Source organism: Phyllostomus discolor, chromosome 4 (genome assembly GCF_004126475.2).
Source record: "Phyllostomus discolor isolate MPI-MPIP mPhyDis1 chromosome 4, mPhyDis1.pri.v3, whole genome shotgun sequence".
Classification (NCBI taxonomy): Eukaryota; Metazoa; Chordata; class Mammalia; order Chiroptera; family Phyllostomidae; genus Phyllostomus; species Phyllostomus discolor.
Window position 1 is genome coordinate 35580970 of NC_040906.2, and position 21594 is coordinate 35602563.

Sequence of the window (21594 nt, forward strand, 5' to 3'; positions counted from 1 at the left end):
AACTTAAGGTATCAATAGAGAAGAAAAATGAAAAACCCAAGTGTCAAAGGAAACCAAGAAATCAGAATGGTCTTCAGATAGGTAATGTAATTGTTACCTTTTATTAAATATGCCTGAATGCTTGGCAGCTTATTAATGTTTCCCTTCCAAATGGCCCTTCAATGAAAAAAGTATTATTACCATTACAAAGAAAAAGAAATTTAGGCTTAGAAAATTGAAGCAATTTCTCCAAGGTTACCTAGCTATTAAGAAGCTAAGAATATTTGTAACCTGATATCTTTTTTACCACAAAGCTGGTTGATCTCTTTCCATCACACCAGCCCACCTCCTAATATAGGCAGTAATATGGGATAAGGTACCCAGATGCGTGTTGGCTACATTTGAAACTATACAGTGAGCCTCTTGTATAAGATATTAAAGGAACCAAAGCAAATCCCTAGTGAAGGTTAAAAATATATCAAAAAATGTTCAGAAAACTAAAACAGGAAAAAGAAGTAGACAAAATTTTGTTGATTTTTTGCTAAATTGTGCTGACATGTGGAGATATTTATGTTTCTCTGAACATCTGGTGGATATTAGAATGTTTTTTATTCACAATCTTCTATTATTAATGACAAAGAGAAGCAGAGCAATTATGAAATATTGCCACAATGAATAAATACCGTGCATGATTTTTTTCCCAATGTATTATAGAATCTCATCATTCCATCACACATAAAGTTATTTTTAAAAAAGAAACATGGATCTTATCTTAGTGTAACAAACTTGTTTCCATCAGAATAGGCCATATTGAGTCAGCAACTCTTGCATCTAGGAGATAAGAATACATTTCAAGTTAGGAGATTTGTTGTTATTAATAAGTGATTCAAATTATACTTTCAGTATTGCTTTGAGTTTGAGAAATGACCTAAACCAGGTATACATTTGTTGTGCCAAGAAAGGATTCCATTTCTTTTATAAAACCTCATGGAAGAGAGTTTGTTTGTTTGTTTGTTTGTTTGTTTGTTTTTTGTTAGAGATAGAGACACCATGGCTTTTGTCACCTTTATAAATTGTCAACATAAAGTGTCCCATTGCTGACCCTATAATCCTTCTGCTTAGTGTCAATTGAGAGCTCCTTCAGCTCCCCAGGGCTCATGCAAGAATCTATTATTGAATATACTGCATCCCTTCCATACAGTGCCAGTAGTGACAAACTCAAAGGCTGGGCTGGGCAAGCACGGCAGCAGTCCTACTGGAGCACCAGTCTCCCCAAGCGAGCGAGCACTACATGTATTTGCAGGGCCAGTGAGTGAGAGCCTACTTTACTGCAGGACGGCACATCAGCTCTTTTGGTGTGCACCACCCTCCTGCATCCATGCCCTCTACCTTCATTTCCTGTTCCCGCTCTGTTCCAGGAACTGGCAGTTCCCCTACAGGCCACCCGCTACCTCCCATCTCTGTTTTTGTGTATATTGTTCCAACACGGAATACTCTTATTCGTCTTTCATTTGTCTAATTCTTGTTCATTTTTTGTGTTTCAGCTTAGATATCCTTCACCTGGGAATGATGAAGGTTATAATTTTCTTATTATTTGAGCATTTACTATGTTCAGGCACTGTGCAAAGTAAATGCTTCTTTGCATTTCAAATCGAATGTACTCATTAGGCATATTAGTTTAAAATAGGCTGAATTCATTGAGTACTTACTGTGTGCCAGACATTGTTATCAATCTTTTGCAGACATGTACAAAGGTTAAATAACTTGGCTGTGGTTACAGAGTAGGGAGAAAACAGAATTGTCCCCAAACATTCAAGCTCTCAAGCCTGAGATCTTATTGCATCATAAGTGATAACAGGGAGCCCCATTATTTCAACCATTTTAAAGATGAGGAAACAGAAGCTATTTGCTCCCCACCCTGACCCTGGAGTTCAGTGTAAATTCTGTGTGTTCTTTGCCCCTATCTTTACCCAGCCATCACGTAGCATTGTATTTATCTGCTTACTCTTCTAGTTCCTTCTTTTTCAACAAGGAAACAGGAATCTTGAGGAGTGAAATAACTTGCCAAAAGACCAGTAACAGTATTAAATGGCCACACTAAGATTAGAGCTTGGCTCTCTCTGTTCCAAAGTCTGCATTTTTCCCTCTGCTGGACAATGGCCTGTATATGTGAGCCAGGGCATTTCTCCACAGACAAGCATTCCCATGAAAGTGAAAGCAAAGACACCAGAAAGACACGAAGAACATTTATTTCTTGGTGTATTGCTTCATTCTTGTTGGGTTCCTTTAAATTTGTTTAAAAACATGACTATAATGGCATGTGATGACAGTAGCTAAAACACTCATTACATGCTAATTATTTGCTAGCTATTGTTCAAAGTGTTTCATATGGATATTTTCATTTACTTCTCATTCTAACCTTGTGATGCCAATACTATTTTTGCCCCCATTTTACAGATGAGGAAACTGATACACAGAGGGTTGTATGATGGGTTTTAAGTCCCACAACTGGTAGATGGAGAATTTTGAACTCAGTTTAACACAACTCCTCATTGGTAGGAGTAGTGATATTATTTTCAACATTAGCAAACATTCACTGTTGATTATGAAAACTGTTTGACTCATATAACATTGATTATGCGAATAACATGCCTTATGTTCAATACCCTTGGGGGAGCACAGAGAGATACTCAGAGAATAAGAGAGAAATGATTGTGCCTAAAGCACTTCATGCTCGCATTTGGCTCCTAATTTCTTTGGAATGATCTTGCTTGAAAAGCTGATAAAGGGCTGTGGGTCCAACTTTGTTTAGCAGAAAGACAGATGGGATCTAGAGACTCTGCAAAGCTGTTCTCCTGCTAGGCATACTCCATCTTCTCTGTAGAAACTGAACTTCTTTAATTTGTGTGGAAGATTCATTGTCCCGAGTCTCCGTCAAAGATCCCTATGTTATATGAGTGTGATAAGCCTGTAGAGTTCAGAGGACAGTTTTGACACCTCTAGCCACACTCGGGAAATGGTAGGAGTTTGCTTCTGGTGACCCAAGACCATGAAAAAATAGAAATATAAAAGAAGTGTTGACTCTCAGGAGCAATTAGCCCATTCTTGGTACTGGCAACTATGACAGAGAAGACTGTGGAGCTCCTGGGGCAAGGAGCTACACTCAGTCAAGTTTGGGAACTGGAGGATCTCTTCCCTCAAAACTGTATGAGGACATGAAGGTGATGATGAATATTAGAGTTTTAATAAGCTCAGGGAAGTGAAATTTTACATTTTTACTAGAAGAGAGTGTGAATAAGTAATAAAAAGTTTCAAATGTACCCAGTATAAACTGATCAAATAAGAGTAAAATCTTAAATTCAAAGACCTGGCCACTCTTTTTTAAGATCCCCAACAAACCCACCAAAATGGAAGAATCACATGCTGACCTTTACCTTTCAATTAGTGTATATGTTTTTCTGGTAAAAATAAAACATGTTATTATAGAAGATTATTTCTACTACCTAACCATTGTCATTGTCACTCTCAAAATTTAGATGAATTTCATTCCAGGTTTTTCTGTTTTGCAAGCATTATAAATTTTTAGTAGCCTACTCATTTTTCTATGTCCTCAAAATTCTTCATAATTTTTTGGTTAAATAATATTTTATCACTTGGCTACACTACAATTCACTTAACTATATTATACTATTGCTAAAAATTTGAGTAATTTCCCATTTCTCATTTTTATAAAGTATGTTACAATTGACTTATATATGAGTCTTTATCCACTTTCAGGTTCATTATATATAATAGCATATTCATTTTTGAAAGTCTATACCATTTTCTCTCCTATGAACTATATCTTAAATTCTCATCCCTGCACCATCGACCACTGGCCCAACTCACATAAGATGTGGACTTTCAATGGCTATGCTTTCTCTCCAGAATACTAAGTGGCTTACTTGTATCGTATATTGCTTAACGATTTAACTGCCCTTCTCTGTTTGAGATCACTTCCTAGACATGCTGATATGAAGCTCAAAAAAAATGCCCTATGCATGGCCCAAAATAAGTAAACAAACCCATACAATACATGTAGTAAAAATACTGGAGGTCAATAAATTAAATGTTGATAGCGGTTTCCTTTAGGTTGTAGCAATAAAGACTTTCTATCCTCTTACTTTTTTTATTGTCTACTATTCTGAAATCAATGTGAATTGCTTTTATAATGAAAAATACCCAATATATTTTATTTTTAAGAAAGAAAATATAGAAAACTAAGCAATTTAGCCCTCTCAACAAAACTCACTTTCTTCACATTGAATGATATACTGTTTCCCATTCTTCAGTGAAACACCTATGGTTATGACTGTATGTACAAACACAAGTGGAGGAAGGCAATCATAGGGATCTCTCCAGGCAAAAAAAGCATTTCTGTCTCAATTATCTTCATATTTCAGACAAAATTGTTTTCTGGCCTGGAATTATCCAGATGACTGCCTCTTTCATTTTCCCCCTTTCTCTATATGTACAACTCTAAGACAATTCTTTACCATTGAAAAATAGTGAAGAAAACACCATATTAAAAAGAACACACAGAAAAAGTAGGTGTGGGTTTATGAGAATTCTCTGTACTATCTTGGTAACTTTTGGAAAAATATCAACTTTTTAAAATAAAAAGGTTATTTTTTAAATGAAGACATATGGCTTCTGCAGCTAGTTTTCTGCCTTTAAGCCACTGTGTGATAACAAGTAATAATTGAATATTTCTAGTCTTTACTTCCTAATATACCAAGGAAAGCTACATACACACACACACATACACACACACACGTATACTTAAACTTACCTAATGTTTAGGAGTTTTATAGTCTCAAATAAAATAATATCCATAAAAAAACTTGAAAATATAAAGCATTAAATAAGTAAAATAATAATATAATTTAATAATGTTTTACCAAAAGAACACTTATATAATAGAAATTGAAAAGAGCAAATGCACAAACTTTTCTACAAATAAATATTATTTTCTTGTGCTAATTTTTTCAAAATGGAAGAAAAATGCTTTTCTTTAATTTAGAGGTTAAGTTTTTTGCTTACCTTTGGTTTTATATATTGCCTTTCTCGCTCTCTAATATATATGACTTCAGGAGAGAAACTTTGTTTAATTCACCACTGTATACCCTTACTTGTAACATTTGCCACATAGGAGGAGATTAGTCATTATAGTCATTAGCTTTGTAAGTGAATAAATAAGTTGATTGATTAGGTGTAAATAGGACTGAGTTCTAGTACATTTTAAAACCTCGTAAGGGGAAATATGCTTCTTATCTTCTCTAGATCCGAAGGTCTACATAGCTCCACAAGGAAAGTTAGCAGTTGTGGGTTGCTGATAACAGCATCCATTACAACGGACGTGGGGGCCTTTCATTTGAATTATCTGTACCATGTTCCACTCCTATCTCTGGACTTAGCCATTTTGAGCTTTTTTATATTCAAAATAAATGGTTTCCTGTAAGTCCCAATTACAAATGTCAGCTGTTTTTATATTCTAATGGATAAAATAGATGTTTGACTCCCTCAAAATTCAAATTTGTATGTGTTTCCTAACCCGTATTGATTTCTTGAGTGGTTAACCGTGTACTTGAAATGTGTAAATTATATACTGGGAGTATGTTGGATCTGTTAAAAGGTAAACTAACACTAGGACACCACAAAGTACCATTTAGTTAATAACTAATTTCAAGCCGTTAGTGCTGTCCAAGTGGGAAGCGTTAAGACTCACACAGCATCCATAACACGTTTTAGAGCAGTTTTACACTCAGAGTTATCACTGACTAAAAATTAAGGAAGTGCCAGAAGCAAATCAATTGTTCAAAACTAGGAGAGAAAAAAATGAGTGACTCCTGAGCTATTTAGAATACCTGGAGGGAATGAGTTGCCCTAGATTGAAAAGATTTGCTCTTAACAGAAGGGTAATACTTCAAATATGACATTTAATGTTCAAATTTTCTTAATGGAGTGCTCTAAACTTTCACCCTTCTTAAACCAGAGGTGCTAAACACACTTTAGCATTTTCTGAATGAGTCAGGATTCCATAAGAACATCAGTTTTAGGCATTCTGAAAATGCAGATAATGCGGGGGATCATCTCCCAGATGCCACCTGAAAACTTTTTGTTGAAATGGTCATTGATGTCATTTTGCTTCTTGGTCATTTGCTTATTTCTAATAAAGGTAAAAATGCAGCATTATTCATTTTATGACAAACTGAGCAATGTAATATAACTGTCTTTTTTATAAGATGAAGTAATATATCAGAAACAAATATAGATCCTTTTATACAGTTTTTCTATCTTCTCAAAAATTCTTCTTTCTGTGATTATTGGCATTCACTGACACATTGGCACCTGCAAAACATAATTTTGCTTTGCAAATGCAATGAGCCACAGGTATTTCAACATAAGTTTAAACTAAGGTGATCACAAAAATTCTCACCCAACTTTTGAAAGTGAAAGGAAGCACTATTCATAATTATGCTGGGAAAATAAACATAATCCAAGATGGTCCAGGTCACATACTAACTAAAACCAACACATCAGCTCATTTCCATTGATTTCCTATGGACTACTAAAAAGTATATATATGTCATTAAAGTAAGAGTTTGGTTGCTAACTGGTAACTATATTTGTTTGCTAGGGTTGCCATAACAACCACAAACTGGGTGACTTAAAACAATGGAAATTTATTATTTTCCAGTTCTGGAGGTTAAAAAATTCTGAAGTTAAGCTGTTGACAGGACCATACTCCCTGCAAAAACTTAAAGAGAAAACCCTACCTTACCTCTTCCAGCTTCTGGTAGCTCTATATTCCTGTAATCTCCATTTGCATCCTCAAAGGAGCTTTTCCTTGTGTGTCTTCATGTGGCCTTTTTACAAGAACATTAGTCATTGGGTTTAGGGCCTGCTTCAATCTAGTATGACATCACCTGAACCAATGACTGACTTTTAAATAAAGCTACATTCTGAGATTCCAGGTAAGTGTGAGTTTTGGGGGGACACTTCACACCCAGGACCATAACCAATAAAATATTTGGTTATTATCTTACCAAATAATCACTTAGACCTAAGGTTTACAGACAGTAAAAAAAAAAAAATGTATAATGCTGGGCATGCAAAAGACTTGTTTATTGGTATTATCATATCTCTGTAATAACAGGTTAAATGGAGAGACCACATAGCTTCTATAATAAACATCACATCATTAAAAGTTTTATTTTAAGAATTAAGATTTTAGGGGAAGGATCTATAGGAACAAGTGTAAAGGACACATGGACAAAAACTAGGAGGAGTGGAAATGGGAGGGAGGGGGGAAGGGCTGGGTGGGTGGGCTGGGATGGGAGTAAAAGACAGAAAACTACTTGAACAACAAGTAAAATAAAATTTAAAAAAAGAATTAAGGTTTTATTTTAAAAATTAATACCACCATCAATAAGAGTCTTATTCTGCTTAAACACAAAGATACTTGATTCACAGACATATGCCAAGATATATTTGAGAAATGCAGAATAACTTTTTCACACCATTAAACTACTCAGAGGCTATGCTGCATTTAGAAATTATTTCTTGCTCTGGCTGATGTGGCTCAGTGGACTGAGCCAGACTGTGAAGCAAAGGGTCTCTGGTTCAATTCCCAGTCAGGACACATGCCTGGATTGCAGGCCAGGTCCCCAGTAAGGGGCACCTGAGTGGCATCAACACATTGATGTTTCCTTTCCTCTCTTTTTCCTTTCCCTGCTCTTTAAAAATAAATAAATAAAATCTTTTTTTTAAAAAAAAGGAAAGAAATTACTTCTTAGTAAAAACTACAAAGTTCTGTCTTAAGATTTCTCCATGACTCTTTTATTATTAATTTTATCTAGAATGCTAATTTCAGATGTCAACCCAATCTTCTGAAATACTTATAGCACAATTAACCGTATTTGTTTCTTAAAATTATTTTGGCTTATTAGTGAATATTAGAAGAGATAGTATACCTTCTCACCCTTTTGAGAAGAGTCACATTTATTAATTCAGTCAGGTTCCAACCTATGGCAGTATTCCAAATTTGTAAATGAATCCCAATCTGCACTATAAATTCTCTAACTGCCTTTGTGGGCCATGACATCACACAAGAGAAACATGCAAACCCATCAACCAATCAGTTGCCTGTACTTGCACTTTCATGTCATTTATAGATATCTTTCTTGCCTTCTACTGTTAGCCACACATTTGCCTTCCACCCTTTTCTTTTCACTGAAGAAGACTGACGTGCATAGCAAATATGACTTATTCGTGCACATCTAGTCCTGTCACCCTGAATACATGCATTCTATTGAGTAGACTGGAGTTCTCTGCCATTGTACCTTACCTCACCGCTTAAGGTAGGGATAGTCTGAGCTTTAAGAACACATCACTGAAGTGCAGCTGGCTCTTCAATGCAAACAATGGACAAGCATTAATTTTTTGAAAGCCACCATACCGAGGTACAGGTGACTGTCAAAAATATTGCCAATGCCCGTAATATTCATTCATTCCACTAACTAAACACCCACTTTGTGTTAGTTCCTGTTCTATACCCTGTAAATGTTATAGTAAATGATATACAGTCTTTGCCTGAAGAGAAAGTAGAGTCTAGTGCAAAGCTCTCTTGTATGCTCTGAATAAGTAACAATGAATTACTTCATTGATCCACCTCAGACTTCAGGTGTCTTGGTTAGCTAGAGCCTCCAGGCTAGTTATCTCCTCCTTTTATCTAAAACAAAATGTCATTTTCTATGTGTATGGCAGTGTGAAAAGTTTGGAGATGTCATGTTCTAATGTGGTGTTTCCCAGAAGAGAGTCTAGTGGAATAGCTTCACAAAATGTTCCTAAAAAGAACAGAGAGGTTCCCTAGACAAGTGAGCTTAGGAACAGTCCATGATGGGTTTTCTTTCTTGGCATCATGCAATACAGGTTAGCCTTTTAAGGACCCAGAAAACCAGCAGTAAAGAAATCCATGTAACTAGGTTTAATCTAGTCCTTGCCAACTTACTTGACTATAGAATGCCTTTGTCCATACTTGCTCCAGAAGTAGCAGTGCATCTCCTCGGCAAACTGGTCTAGAGAGAATGGCCATTGTTCATAAAGCCAGCAATAAAGAAGCACAGGTGGCTGTTTGTCCTGCCCCATGACACTGAAGATATGCCCGTCCTATGCTGTCCCTTCTCTTGTGCTATCAACACCTTGTATTTGTTGTAGCATCATCTCTCCCAGTTTTCACACTGCCACAAAGGTGATTCTGCTTCCATTTATTTCTCTCTTACCTGCCCCCATTGTTTCTCTTACAACTTTATCCTTTCTACAGACATGTTGAACTTGTAAGGGCGTCACCAGTGGATCAACCCTTTTTTTACTCTCACTTGGAAATTGAACCAGGGAAAATCATTGGCATAATCTGCATCTTTTCTCAGTTGTGTTATCTGTTCCTGTGTCCAAGAGAACATTTCATTTGCTTTCACACAGAGAGCTCTTCATGCTACTCTGCTAGATAGCTAACAAAGCCGTTAGTGCAGCCTGGAGATTTGCAGAAGTTAGTCTCAAGATACCTACGATTTGACAACATTTAGAAGTCTCTTGCAGATCTAGTGTTTGTTACAGACACACGGCTTATTCTTTTAAGTGTTGTGTTCTCAAAAGAGACAAAGGCATTCTAAAATGAAGTGAATTGTTCAGGCTGACAACCAAGATCCAGGACAGCTTGATAGCTAAAGACCCCTGATGACTTCTCCTCACATCCAAGGTGGCCCTGGAAAGGGCAGCAGTGGGCAAACCCCTGCTCACACACTCCTGGGCAAGAACAGCTGGATGACATCAGTATTCACAGAGAAGGAGCTGAGATAGAACTGAGATCAGAAAGGTAGAAGAGCACTAGGGTAGTTACTAGGGGAAGGAAGCAGGATCCAGGGAGCAGGAAAACCCAGCACTAGACAGCCAGAGGCAGACAGGTAAGAAGACAAGATGAGGTGAGGTCGGGGTAATGTGATCCAGATTATCTCAGTACCAGAGTCACCTGGAGAACTGCTTATGAAGACCAACTTCAGGCCCCTCCTCAGCTGGCGATTCAATTTAATTGATCAGGACCAAATTCTGGAAATCTATTTTTGATAGATTTTATTTTTGACTGATTTTATTTATATTTTATTTTGGATAGATTATCTAAGGTGAGCCTGCACTAGAACAAGAAGACCTTTAGGATGCTAACCCACTTCTGTATCTCATTAAATTTTGCCATTTGTAAGAGATCGTCATAGAATTGTTTATACATAGCTCACACAGGTATATACGCACACACTTCTGTGAATGTATCAGAGCATCAAGTATGTCTTCTAATGTTCTGTAATATACAATTCCTAAATTTCTGTATCTCTAAATTTGTTCAGGCATCTAGCATTGCATAATATCTCCCATTGTGGCTGTCAACAATTTCAACACTAGACAGGTTATTAATATTTAGAATTAAACATTAAATTTAAATATTCCACTTAAATACGATATAAAATTCCTAGCTATTGGAAGTGCTTTTACCACAAATTTTATAGAGCTCATGTATTTCTCTTTATTTTCTCCAGAAGAGAAGCCCAGTTTTAAATCCGTTTCCATAGAGAATTTTACATTACTGCTGGTGTCTTTTCTCAAGCACTTTTGAGACTCTGCTCCTGAAAGTCTGTTGAAAAGTAAAAGCTGTCTCTTTGTTCCTTAGTTTAAAAAACCTATAAAAGCTCTCCAATTCTTTTTAGAGTGCTCTTGTAAAAAAACCAAGGTGATCACTAGCTTTAGCCATTGCAATATCATCAAGTAAACCTGTATTTATAGTTTTGGTGTTTATCATCTATTATTTTTAAGTATGAGAATAAATGCATGGTTGTATTCAGAAGCAGAGAACAAGGAAAATGTTTTATTCATTCATAACCCTAGTTTCTATGTTGAAATTCATGTGTGTGTGGTGTCTTTGTTGGGTTTTTTTTGTTTGTTTTTTAATAAAAGCTACTTTCCTTGTTGTCCTAAAAAAGTTTAAGCAACATTTCTCCCTTCTGGACAATACTGTAGACACAGTATGAGTGGTCAAGTTAGAATCTACAAATTCAGATCAGGCTCCAGTTGTGATTATTTTAGGCATGACATGCAGGCAGGTATTCGTTTTTCCACCTAGATGAACTAAATTTCCATGTTCTTCAATCTCAAAATGAAAGTGTCTATAAGTCATTTCTTTTATAAATATACCTCCTCGGTTAACAGAGGGAATACTATTTTTAAAACTCACTGATCTACTCATTTTTCTATTTGCCCCATGAGAAGCTGTAGATAGAAGGAACCACGTCCCTTTCTCTGGGGCCATTCCTCCAGGGTCTGCAGGTGCAGGTCTCAGATTCGGGCAGCGCACTTTCTCTCATGAGACACTTCTCCCACTCCCCACAGTCACTTTCTGAAGCCACCCTCACGCTACAAAACGTTGTCGCCACAACACAATGTGAAGATCTTTTTCCTACTAATATAACTTCTGAATATTGTTTTGGCTGCCTCTCCATGCTGAGCCACTGTGTCAGTGGGGAAACTTAGGGAAACATTCTTTTACTTAAAATACTATGCATTCATTACCATTTCTTTGCTATGGTCTATGTTAGACACAGAGACTGGAACAATAAAAAACACATAATGCAGCTACAATACTTGCCTTTAACAGGGAGTTTCTAAACTAATATATCACACAGACAAGTAAACAACAAAAAGAATGGTGCTAAAAAGTGCTAGGAGACGGAAGTGGTTTTAGGTAAGAGGTACAGTGAGCCCAAACTGAGTGGGCAGAGGGGAACATTACAGACGATTTGCAGAGGATGTAATGTCAATGATGAGACCTAATGATGACTAAGAGTTGGGAAGATGTATAAATGGGGTAAATGATCATCTCAGACAAAGAGAATTATATGGCAACTCTCAGAGGGCAGAGAGAAATTTCACATGAATGTAGGAGGATGCAAAAGAATTATAAGGGGTGAGAATAAAGAAGTTGGGTCTGAATCCTGACTGGCCTTCTAGGTAATGTTAAAATTTAATTTGTTGGAGTAGTAATAGGAATAACAAAAATTGTTTCTTTGGCCTTTGTAAATGGATCATGACACACTTGTATTTTTCTTCTAGAAAGATCTCTGTGGCTCTAATGTGGGAAATTGATTTGGAGGGGGAAAGATTGGAGACTAGCTAAGAGATAGTGATTGTCCAATCTAAGATAGTAGGAGTAGAAATGAAAAAATAAATGGTAGATATTTAAGAAATAGAAAACATAGGACTTGATTTACTCAATTAGTATTTGAAAGTTAAACCGAGATTTCTGATTGGGTCAATGAGTGGATGAGTACACCTAGGATAAGAAGGAAAAAGATACATGATGTCTAAGACATATAATGAAACCTATTTCAGCTTCAGTTTCCTCACTTACCCAAGGTGGGATTTTTATGAATCTACCTTGAAGGGCTGTAATAAGGAAGACATTTTTATCATGTTAAGTATTTAAGCAATGTAGGGCATGTTGTAGATTCTCACGTAATTGTAGATGTGTTTATCAGTCTTGAGAATTTGTTTTCTCAACTGTGTTTAAAAGACAACAAGCAAAATCATAGGGAGACAACCAGTAGATATATAGCATATTACATACAGTACATAGCACAGTGCCAGGCACATAGTAGGTACTCAAGAAATATGCATATAACAGATTACTGAAAGCCAGTTATCTTGTCTTATCTACATTATTAAGACCTTTATTTCTGCTGTGCTTCAGTGAATGCTCCAGCCTAAATCCCCCTCACTCTCTGCCCGCCGGTAACTTGAGGGTCACAGAGAAAGACAAATTGTCCTTGAGAAGGTGTATCTGAACTATTTATTCATGTCTGCATATACAGCCTATTAAGAGAGCAATAGTTTGACTCCCAAAGCCTAGAAGGCAAATCTGGACAGGACCTGAACCCTCTGTCACTTGGGTTATCATTTTCAGCATTGCCACCAAAGAAGCTCACTAAGAAAGAATGCCCAGATTAGCCACTAAGTAAATACATCTGACCAGAAATGCATAAATTTGGTTTAAGACAAAAGAAAAAAGGCAAGGGGAATATTCTTGGCATGAAACGCCTTCCCATGATGTTTTCTTTCTGTAAGTTCACAGTAAACTTTGTCTTCTAAGAGCAGCTGCAAGTGAGAAGGTTGCTGCAGCAAAAGCTCAGTGGGAAGAGCTGAAGCAAATTGCCCCAGATAAGCTTAAGGCAACTCCAGCCCTGGGCTCCGGAGAGGCTAATGAACCATAGATCCCTTCCTCTTCCCAAAGCCTGATATTTACAAAGTTTTGTCAAAGACATCTAAAGTTCTATAAAATACTATAGTTTTAAGAGGTCTTCAAGCTAAATTCTCTAAACCTATAGGAGTTACCCACTTGCTGAGAGTTAATAGGCTCTTGACTGAATGGGGAAGTTGGCAGAGGACCATTAGAGGCAGAGTACAGTTTCTCCCAGCAGCCTGCTCTCATCACTCTGTCGAGGACGCTGCCATCTGAAGCCAGGCAGGGCATTGCTAAGTCAGAGGATAGTGCAAACAACTAAAGATCTTCTTATTTTGCTCTTAATAACAAACAAAAACAGAATATTTTTCCCTTGGGAGTCTAGAATTCTAACTAAATATGTATGAGCCTTGTTATGCCAAATTCATGAATTATAATAATTTTATTTTGATGTCATAAGATAAAATGTTATTTATAAGTTTCTCTCCCCAGATTCCACAGATTTCTCTGCTTTTATCTGTGTAAATATATTTCCAGTAAAAACTGAGATAATAAAAGCCCAAGCAAATAATCATCCAGTATTGTTGCATTTCAGTCACTCCAGTCCCCAAATTACTATTTCAGATCCTGGCACTTTTTTAAATTTAAATTCCAGCAGTTCTTGAATAATGTCATTAAGTCCTTACTTAAGAATGTAGTTATAGGAAAATTAGTTTTCTTCCACTTTATTTTAATTTTGTGTTCAATAATAATATTTATACATGCAAGTGGTGATATGGATAATCACATTTCACATTTTATACGACTGCCTGATCAATGATGGGATGAGAAAGAATGTCTCTCTATCCCCTTCCCCCCTGGCCCCAACCTGTACCAATGTCAATTAGCAAAGTTTTGAGTCAGATATTTTTAATTAAATTGCTGTTCTTAAAAAAACAGATAATGTTCATTGAGCAGAAGAAATGTTGCATTTAAAAAACCTGGTCTCTGTCTGAAGTTATTTTTCTAACTCTTTAACAGATATCAGTATGTTGTGACTGGGCCTCTACTCTTTACAAAACTTAAGAATCAATTGTGTCCTTAAATGCCTCTGTGTCTCCAAGTGACATAGGCTGTCATTTTTTGCTAGCACTCTCATTTGAGTCTCTGTCCTAGAGGCTTAACAAAGGAGAGACTCCTGTCATCTACTAATCTGTGCCTTGAAGAGACTCTGACAGCAGGTGAGGCCATTATGGGATCTGTCAACTTGCAAGAACTCATGCAACATCACATGCAGAGCCCCTTCAACAGGAACGCTTTCCCATCTTTAAGAAACTCCTATTGAAATTCAAGCCAGATGTGAGGTTTCACTGCCACCTCATATGTTTACACCTGATAAGATAAGGAGAGGAAATAATAAGAATGGTATATCCTCTTTGAAACCAATTCTAATCAACAATACAGACAATCATGGCTTGACTTCTAAATTCAAAATTAGTTTCTGCCCCAGGCATAATATAAATATAATAGAAAGAAAGATAGTTTTTCTTTTTCTAGTTGGTTAAATAAAATTATTTTCAAATTGCTTTGGGGATATGGCAGTAAGTAGGGAAAAAGGTAAAAATCAAGCAATCACAACAGGTGTGCAAGTATATGAGAGAAGACCCCCCCCCCAAAAAAACAGAATTATCTTCTGGAGGGCAGGCCTCGTGTAGTACAGGCTGCCCCCGCTAGGTGAGTGTTCTAGGAACCCATCTGTATCAGTGTACCAGCTGGCATTCTTGTGAGAGGCTGCATTCAGCTCCAGTGAATTTTTTTAATATACTTTCAACATATTTGCCCATTTCATGATGGTTTACAGGCACACCTGCTCACACCATGCTGAGTGTTCAGCAGTTTTTGACCAAACGCACATGGCCCTGGTGCTGTGCCCCACCCTCCCTATTCACCTGATCTCACCCTGAGCGAGATCAGCGTTGTTTCCTCTAATGAAAAATGTCCTCAAAGGAAAATGGTTTGCCTATGTGGAAGAGGTGAAAGAAAAAACAGCAGATGCACTCAAAGGAATCAAAACTGACTAGTTCAAAACCTGTTCTGAGCAGTGAAAAAATGTCTCAACAGGTATATTGCATCAAACAAAGAGCACTTCAAAGGTGACTAAAGTTTAAATATGTAAAAATAAATACACACTTTTTTTATAAATGAATTCCAGAGGTTTTTTGGGGTCCCCCTCATACAAATATTTTAGTTTTCTTGTACAAGTATTAAACATGAAAATAATAGTATTATATAAAATATTCAAATTTAAAATTTTGGTTTTCTGGAAAAGTGTGGCACATTTTGTGTGCTCACAGGAAAAGAGAGCTAAAAAGATAATAAACCAAAGTGTACTACTCATACATGGGCTTGTAAGATAATTTGGGATGTTAAAAATCGAATTTAGATCCATATATTGTTCCCCACAAGGAAAACAATACATAATGAAGAGCACTTTATGCAAGAATGTCAGAATTTTAGACATAATCAATATTTAAGGTATTTTATATCCTTTGAAAAAATAAAATGTTTTCATAATTAAGGCAAAGTGATTTCCTTTGTTTACTGTCTAAATAACATACTCATTTCTACACTTTTTTAAGAATATAAAAAATATTTTATAATATCAGTAAATAGTTATTAGTAACGCACCACAAGTATTAGTAATCGAAATAAATATCACTCTTAGAACTCAAAGAACCCAGAGGTCTGAGACAATCTAAGCCATCACACGGGAGCAGTCTACATGACCTCCCTGAGAAACAGCGACCCAGTTCCTTCTCAACTCCACCGGACACTCACTGCTTCACTATCAGCTCATTTCCCTACTGAACACCTCCATTTGCTTAAAAATGTGCAGTAGAAATCTGCTTCCCTAAAACATCCACTAAATCCTTCATGTTACTTCTACTTTAGGATATTTCCAACTTACTCTGTAATTCTTACACAGAGTCAGACCCTTACTGCAGAATCAGTGGCCTAAGAGATTCATATATATTCGAAAAAGAGGGTGGAATAAAGCAAAGTGGAGATACATCCAATGAAGTGTCATCTAAAAGTCTTCAAAAGGCGCCCCACACTGCAGTGCACCATGTGTAGGGTCCAGTCCTCTAGCCTATAGGTGCAGAAATTTGATTTTACAAAACCTTAGAACTGAGTGGGCTGAGGAAGCTGACTTGTATCCAAAAAACACACAGAAATTAAGGACCCATTAAATAACTCAAACAAAATATATAAATGTCAAACTGATAAGATACTCAGATGGTACTGTCAAAGCCATTTCCAATTTGTAGGCTACATAGAAGTCAGTTTATTTTAAAACTGTTTAGAGAACAGAGGATGAGAACAAAAGAAATGCCTTAATAGCGTCAAGCAAGGATAGTCTGGTGCCTCCATCTCTGCAACTGGTGTCACCAGTTCAGCTTCTCAGGACAGCCTGAGAATGCTTGAATATATAATATGACTGGACTTTCAGAAGCTGCTTCTGCCCAGCTGTAAGCCTTGTCCAAAGGGAAATGATCTTTCTTCAAATCTTTGGATAAGTTTAGTCCAGTTTCACACTGTCATAGTTCTACTTTGATCTATAAGGAGCCACTTTGATAGATTCTCTGAGTGACATCTTATTTCCAGCTTTTTGGGGAGAAAAAAGCAGGGATAACAACAAACATACACCCCTGCACACACAGCCTGCCCTTGGCTGTATTGATGTAGACTCTCAAATTCTGCGCCTGGCCCTGCCCCTTTCTGCCCACCTACCTTTCTTGACTTGTGGTAAGGTAAGACCATTGCCCCTTTCTCTGGCTCCCCTGTCTCTCTCTCTGTAAGCACCAGGATGGAAACGATATGCATAGTTATGCTTCAGAGCACCCAGCTCCTCCAGTGCTTGTCTGGAGTGTGGACTAGCAATGGGCGTGCAGCCCTGCCAGCTCTGCTGCAGTCACTCAGATCAAGCCAGAAGTTGTTTCTTAAAACATTCTGGGTATCTTTTAGAACAAACCATTTGTGAGCATTTAAACAGAAAACTAGTCAAGGATTTTAAACAAAGACAGGAAAAGTTTCTACTGTTATCTCTATCTCTCTTAGAAGAGTGAGATCCCTACATTAAATCTCTTTTTAAATGGAGGACAGATACCCTACAGACTTTGAGTTATCAGTTCTATAATTTTTAATCTTTAAATGCTTTTAGTATTGTTTGGATACCTATGCATAAACATCAGGATTACAAATACTATGGCCCATACACATATCCAGTTAGAATGTTGGATTTCTGTGTCTGTCCTTTCTTAATATACTTAAATTTCATTTCTAAAATATGTCTATTGCATTACTAGAAGTGGTTATATATTCAGGTTTTCAATCAACTGGTATATTTGGTTGGATTGACTATAAATTTGTTGACATATATTGATGATTCCTCATTTTCTTGTCCAGGAATCATTTCTTCTACTCATTTATTTTCAATCTCTCTCCATTCTTATTTGACAGTATCCCACAAATAGAGCACTCCAAGCTCATAAGGAATGGTGTAAACTAATTAGCAGATTTTATGTGGAAATGCTTGCTTTTCCCAGGTGATCGCCCTGTCTGAGTAATGAACTTAATAAAAAAAACACCCAGCTTTTATCACACTAGGGCAACAGGTTCACTCAAACAAGTTCTTATTTCGCCCTTGGTCTTCAATTTATAATCATGAATATGGTACCAATCCAGAAACAAATGGTATGGGGTTAGGGAAAAAGTTAAAAATAAAGTAGCCTAAAAAACAATTCTGAGTTAAGAAAATTCTTGATCTTCTTTTGCAACTGACAGAAAGAAAAATGTTCCTAATAAAAATATACTGTGGCTGAAATCACAGTATATAACTGAAACATAGGGAAGTCACAGAAAGTTCTTCTGCATGCAGGTGTGCAAAAGCATTGAGGGGTTACTAACGAACACTAAATAGGAGTGTCTAATAGTTTGTCGTAGGGAAAGGATCCAGAAATAGGAGTGAAAATCAGTGCTGGTTCATTACATCAGCAGTAAGGCCAGCAATCCCCCTGCAAAGGTTGTCTTTAAACAGCAGGTGCATGGTTTAACCACTTTAGCTTAGAGCCCCCTGGCTGTGGCCCAGAATGAGCCCAGTCTTCTCCAGGGCTTCATGAATGACCACAAGCCACTTCAAGGTGCATCTAAATGCCATGGTTGCCCTACTTCTATTTCGGTCACACATTGAATATTGGATATTTCATTCAACACTAATCCATTTCAGTTTTGGTGTTTGCTTATTGTAGATACGATTTGTTACCCAAAACACCATGACACAAAATTCTAAAATAGTTTGGAAGAATTGAAGAAGCCAAAAGAAGAAAATTCAGCCCTGGCTGGCGTAGCTCAGTGGATTGAGAGCAGGCTGCAAACCCAAGTGTCGCAGGTTCGATTCCCAGCCAGGGCACATGCCTGGGTTGCAGGCCACGACCCCCAGCAACCGCACATTGATGCTTCTCTCTCTCTCTCTTTCTCCTTCCCTTCCCACTCTAAAAATAAATAAATAAAATCTTAAAAAAAAAGAAAATTTTGTATATGTTCAATCTTTTCATTGAAATGTTTTACTCAGTTTAATGGCAGTTATCATAGTAAAAATATTATAATGCAAAAGAAGATCACCTACAAAGGTAAAAAGTCACAGATAAAGAACAAATGAATAATTTAAATTCCATCTCCAATCTCTCCAGCACATTTATTGGAAATCCTTTATTAATTCAGGTATGTAATTTGAAATGTTGCCCATCATACCAATGTATGTAAAAATTCCAACACAAGAAAGCACTTAACATATTTAGCAATTTATTCCAAGCTTTAATGTTTTGCAGATGGCACCTAGATCTTAAAATGTATAGATCTATTACAGCTCTGCTTAAATGTAAATAATACAGTTGTCTGATTCACTGATACTAAATGTATGTTTTTTTTCTCCTGATGATTACACTCATCATCCATGACTGTCAGTATAAATGATAAAGGAAACACTATAATAAAAATTATACCCTCATGTGAAAATAATAAGAAATAACATGTTTCATAAGATGAGTAATTCATTTTCAATATTCCATTACTGCTGACCAATTACTGTGGTTTTGAAGGATATCTTTAGATGGATGTCAAGAATGTTATATTGCTCGTGTGTTTGGATAAGAATTTTAAAGTATATCAGATTTCAGATTATAGAAAAGACTCAAATAGGCTAAACTTTATATTATAAAATGAGCACATAAAGAATCAAAAGACTGCTTAGAGATGACATTACAAATATGAAGCAAAAGTATTTGGACTAATAAAAGTCAGAAAAATATTTTAATATATCTTCAGGAATATGAGAAAACGAAACTTGTTAATGACAGAGGAAAAGGTTCATTTTAAAATCCAAGTTTTTCTTTATCATAAGTTTAAATTTCAAATAACATTGTTGACAGAGGCCAAATATTACGCATTACAATACACTTACAGCTTTCAGTGTGTACTGTGCTCGTATCTACATAAGTGATTCTGAAATAATGTTTGCTGTTTCAATAGCTTTATTTTGGTAATTAAAAATGTATGGGTGCCAATAAAATTCACATTCACAATAGATGAAAAGGCCTAAAAGAATATATTTGTTGAAATTTGCATTGGGTTTTGAAAAACATCTGTTTAACTTTTGAATGCAGTGATATTTTAACTTTTAAGCTCCCACATTGAGAAAGTATCAAGGTATTGCAGCAATTTTCATAGGGACATTATTATAGACTTTGATATTCAAAAAATAGGATATTTCTTCTTGAATTACTTTATGATCAATGTACAGTCTCTACACAAGAAAAATTAAGGCTGTCTGACAACTCATGGACACATTACTGACTGTTAAAGATGTAGGAAATTGCATAAAAGCATGAAAAGTACTGGGTAATTTTGCAGTTCCATCTCTAAACACAATTGTAAAGACGCCTGTCTTTCAATTCTCCCTCTTTTTTCTGAAGCATGGCCTTTTAGCTCCTGCCCTTTTAAATATTTTTAACGACTGTAACTTTGCTTTTTAATGTACTGGTTGATCTTGCGGGGCTAAAAAAGTACTTACAGGGTGCTTGCTTTTATCTGTATTCACAGAGAATGCTAACAAATTAGAAGAAAGTGCCAGAGAACACCACATACCTTGCCCAGAACATTACAATGGCTTCTGCATGCACGGCAAGTGCGAACATTCTATCAATATGCAGGAACCATCTTGCAGGTAATGTTTTCACTCTTTAACATTTGAAATGTACAAAATAAACATGTAGAAACTAAATGCTGGATGTTTACAGAGAATTGGATGCCATTCTGCCTGAATGGGTGATCAGCAGCGAACTTCTCTCTGCCTCTCCTACACACATGCACACACAGGCACCCACTAGAAAACCATGAATGCATGTGCCTGGCACACCCAGGTAATATCACATCATTTATATACACTTTTAGTAGAATTTTAAATTGACTTTGGGCATTACAAGCTCCTTAAAGACACAGGCTCCTCTGTTTTATTCACCCTCTTCCCCATGGATACAGAACAGCACTTGGCACATATCAGGTGCTTAATTAGAAATATTTCTCAATCAAATAAATGGGAAAAGCTTTGCTGTATATAAGATGACACCGTTACTTTTAGGAGGCCAACTTTTTCATAGTCCTTTGGGTCTTAAAACAAATATCGCCAATCTTAGCTTTGCTAGGCACACACATCTTTTCTGTGGATCTGCTGCCCACAGACCTTGTCTGTATAACGAGATAATAAGCTATACCTCCACAGATTCATACTCAGTTGAGACACAAGGAAATTGCTTGCCCGGATTTTGTTAATAAATACACATATCTGCTAAATATTTATGAAGAGAACATAATTATTTCAAATATGGGAAAGCCAGAGTGAAAAATAAATGTGTTTTTATTAAAGGAATGTACAAGTGACCTATGGTGAAATAGGTTGTATATAGCTATACAGGAAAGGAGTTTCTCTCCCTCTGTCTTTCTTCTCTTCTCTTTTTACCCCGTCCTCCTCCCGTACACCTCTCTTCTCAAGAACTGTCTCCTTTCATGTTTTCCTTCTCTGAATACATTAGTGCCTGCCTTCCACTGAAGCAGGGCAAAGTGAGGTGAGAGGTTGCTCCAGCTGGCCTGTCATCCTCTACAGAGTTGCTGTTATTAAACCTTTCTGAGGCAGACAGGAAAGATCCCAGGATGCAGTTAGGAGAAATTCAAAGTGAAATACTAAAACAGTTGTACAAAGT

At 36.6% G+C, this 21594-nt stretch overlaps 1 protein-coding gene across 1 annotated transcript in view; it reads left to right on the plus strand.

Annotated features, from left to right (window-relative positions):
- TMEFF2 (transmembrane protein with EGF like and two follistatin like domains 2) overlaps positions 1-21594 on the plus strand; it is a 231660-nt gene that overhangs the window by 204165 nt on the left and 5901 nt on the right. Inside the window, exon 8 of the mRNA XM_028510576.2 lies at positions 20438-20561. Coding sequence (XP_028366377.1) covers positions 20438-20561 — 124 coding nt within the window. The remainder of the gene's footprint in view (positions 1-20437; positions 20562-21594) is intronic.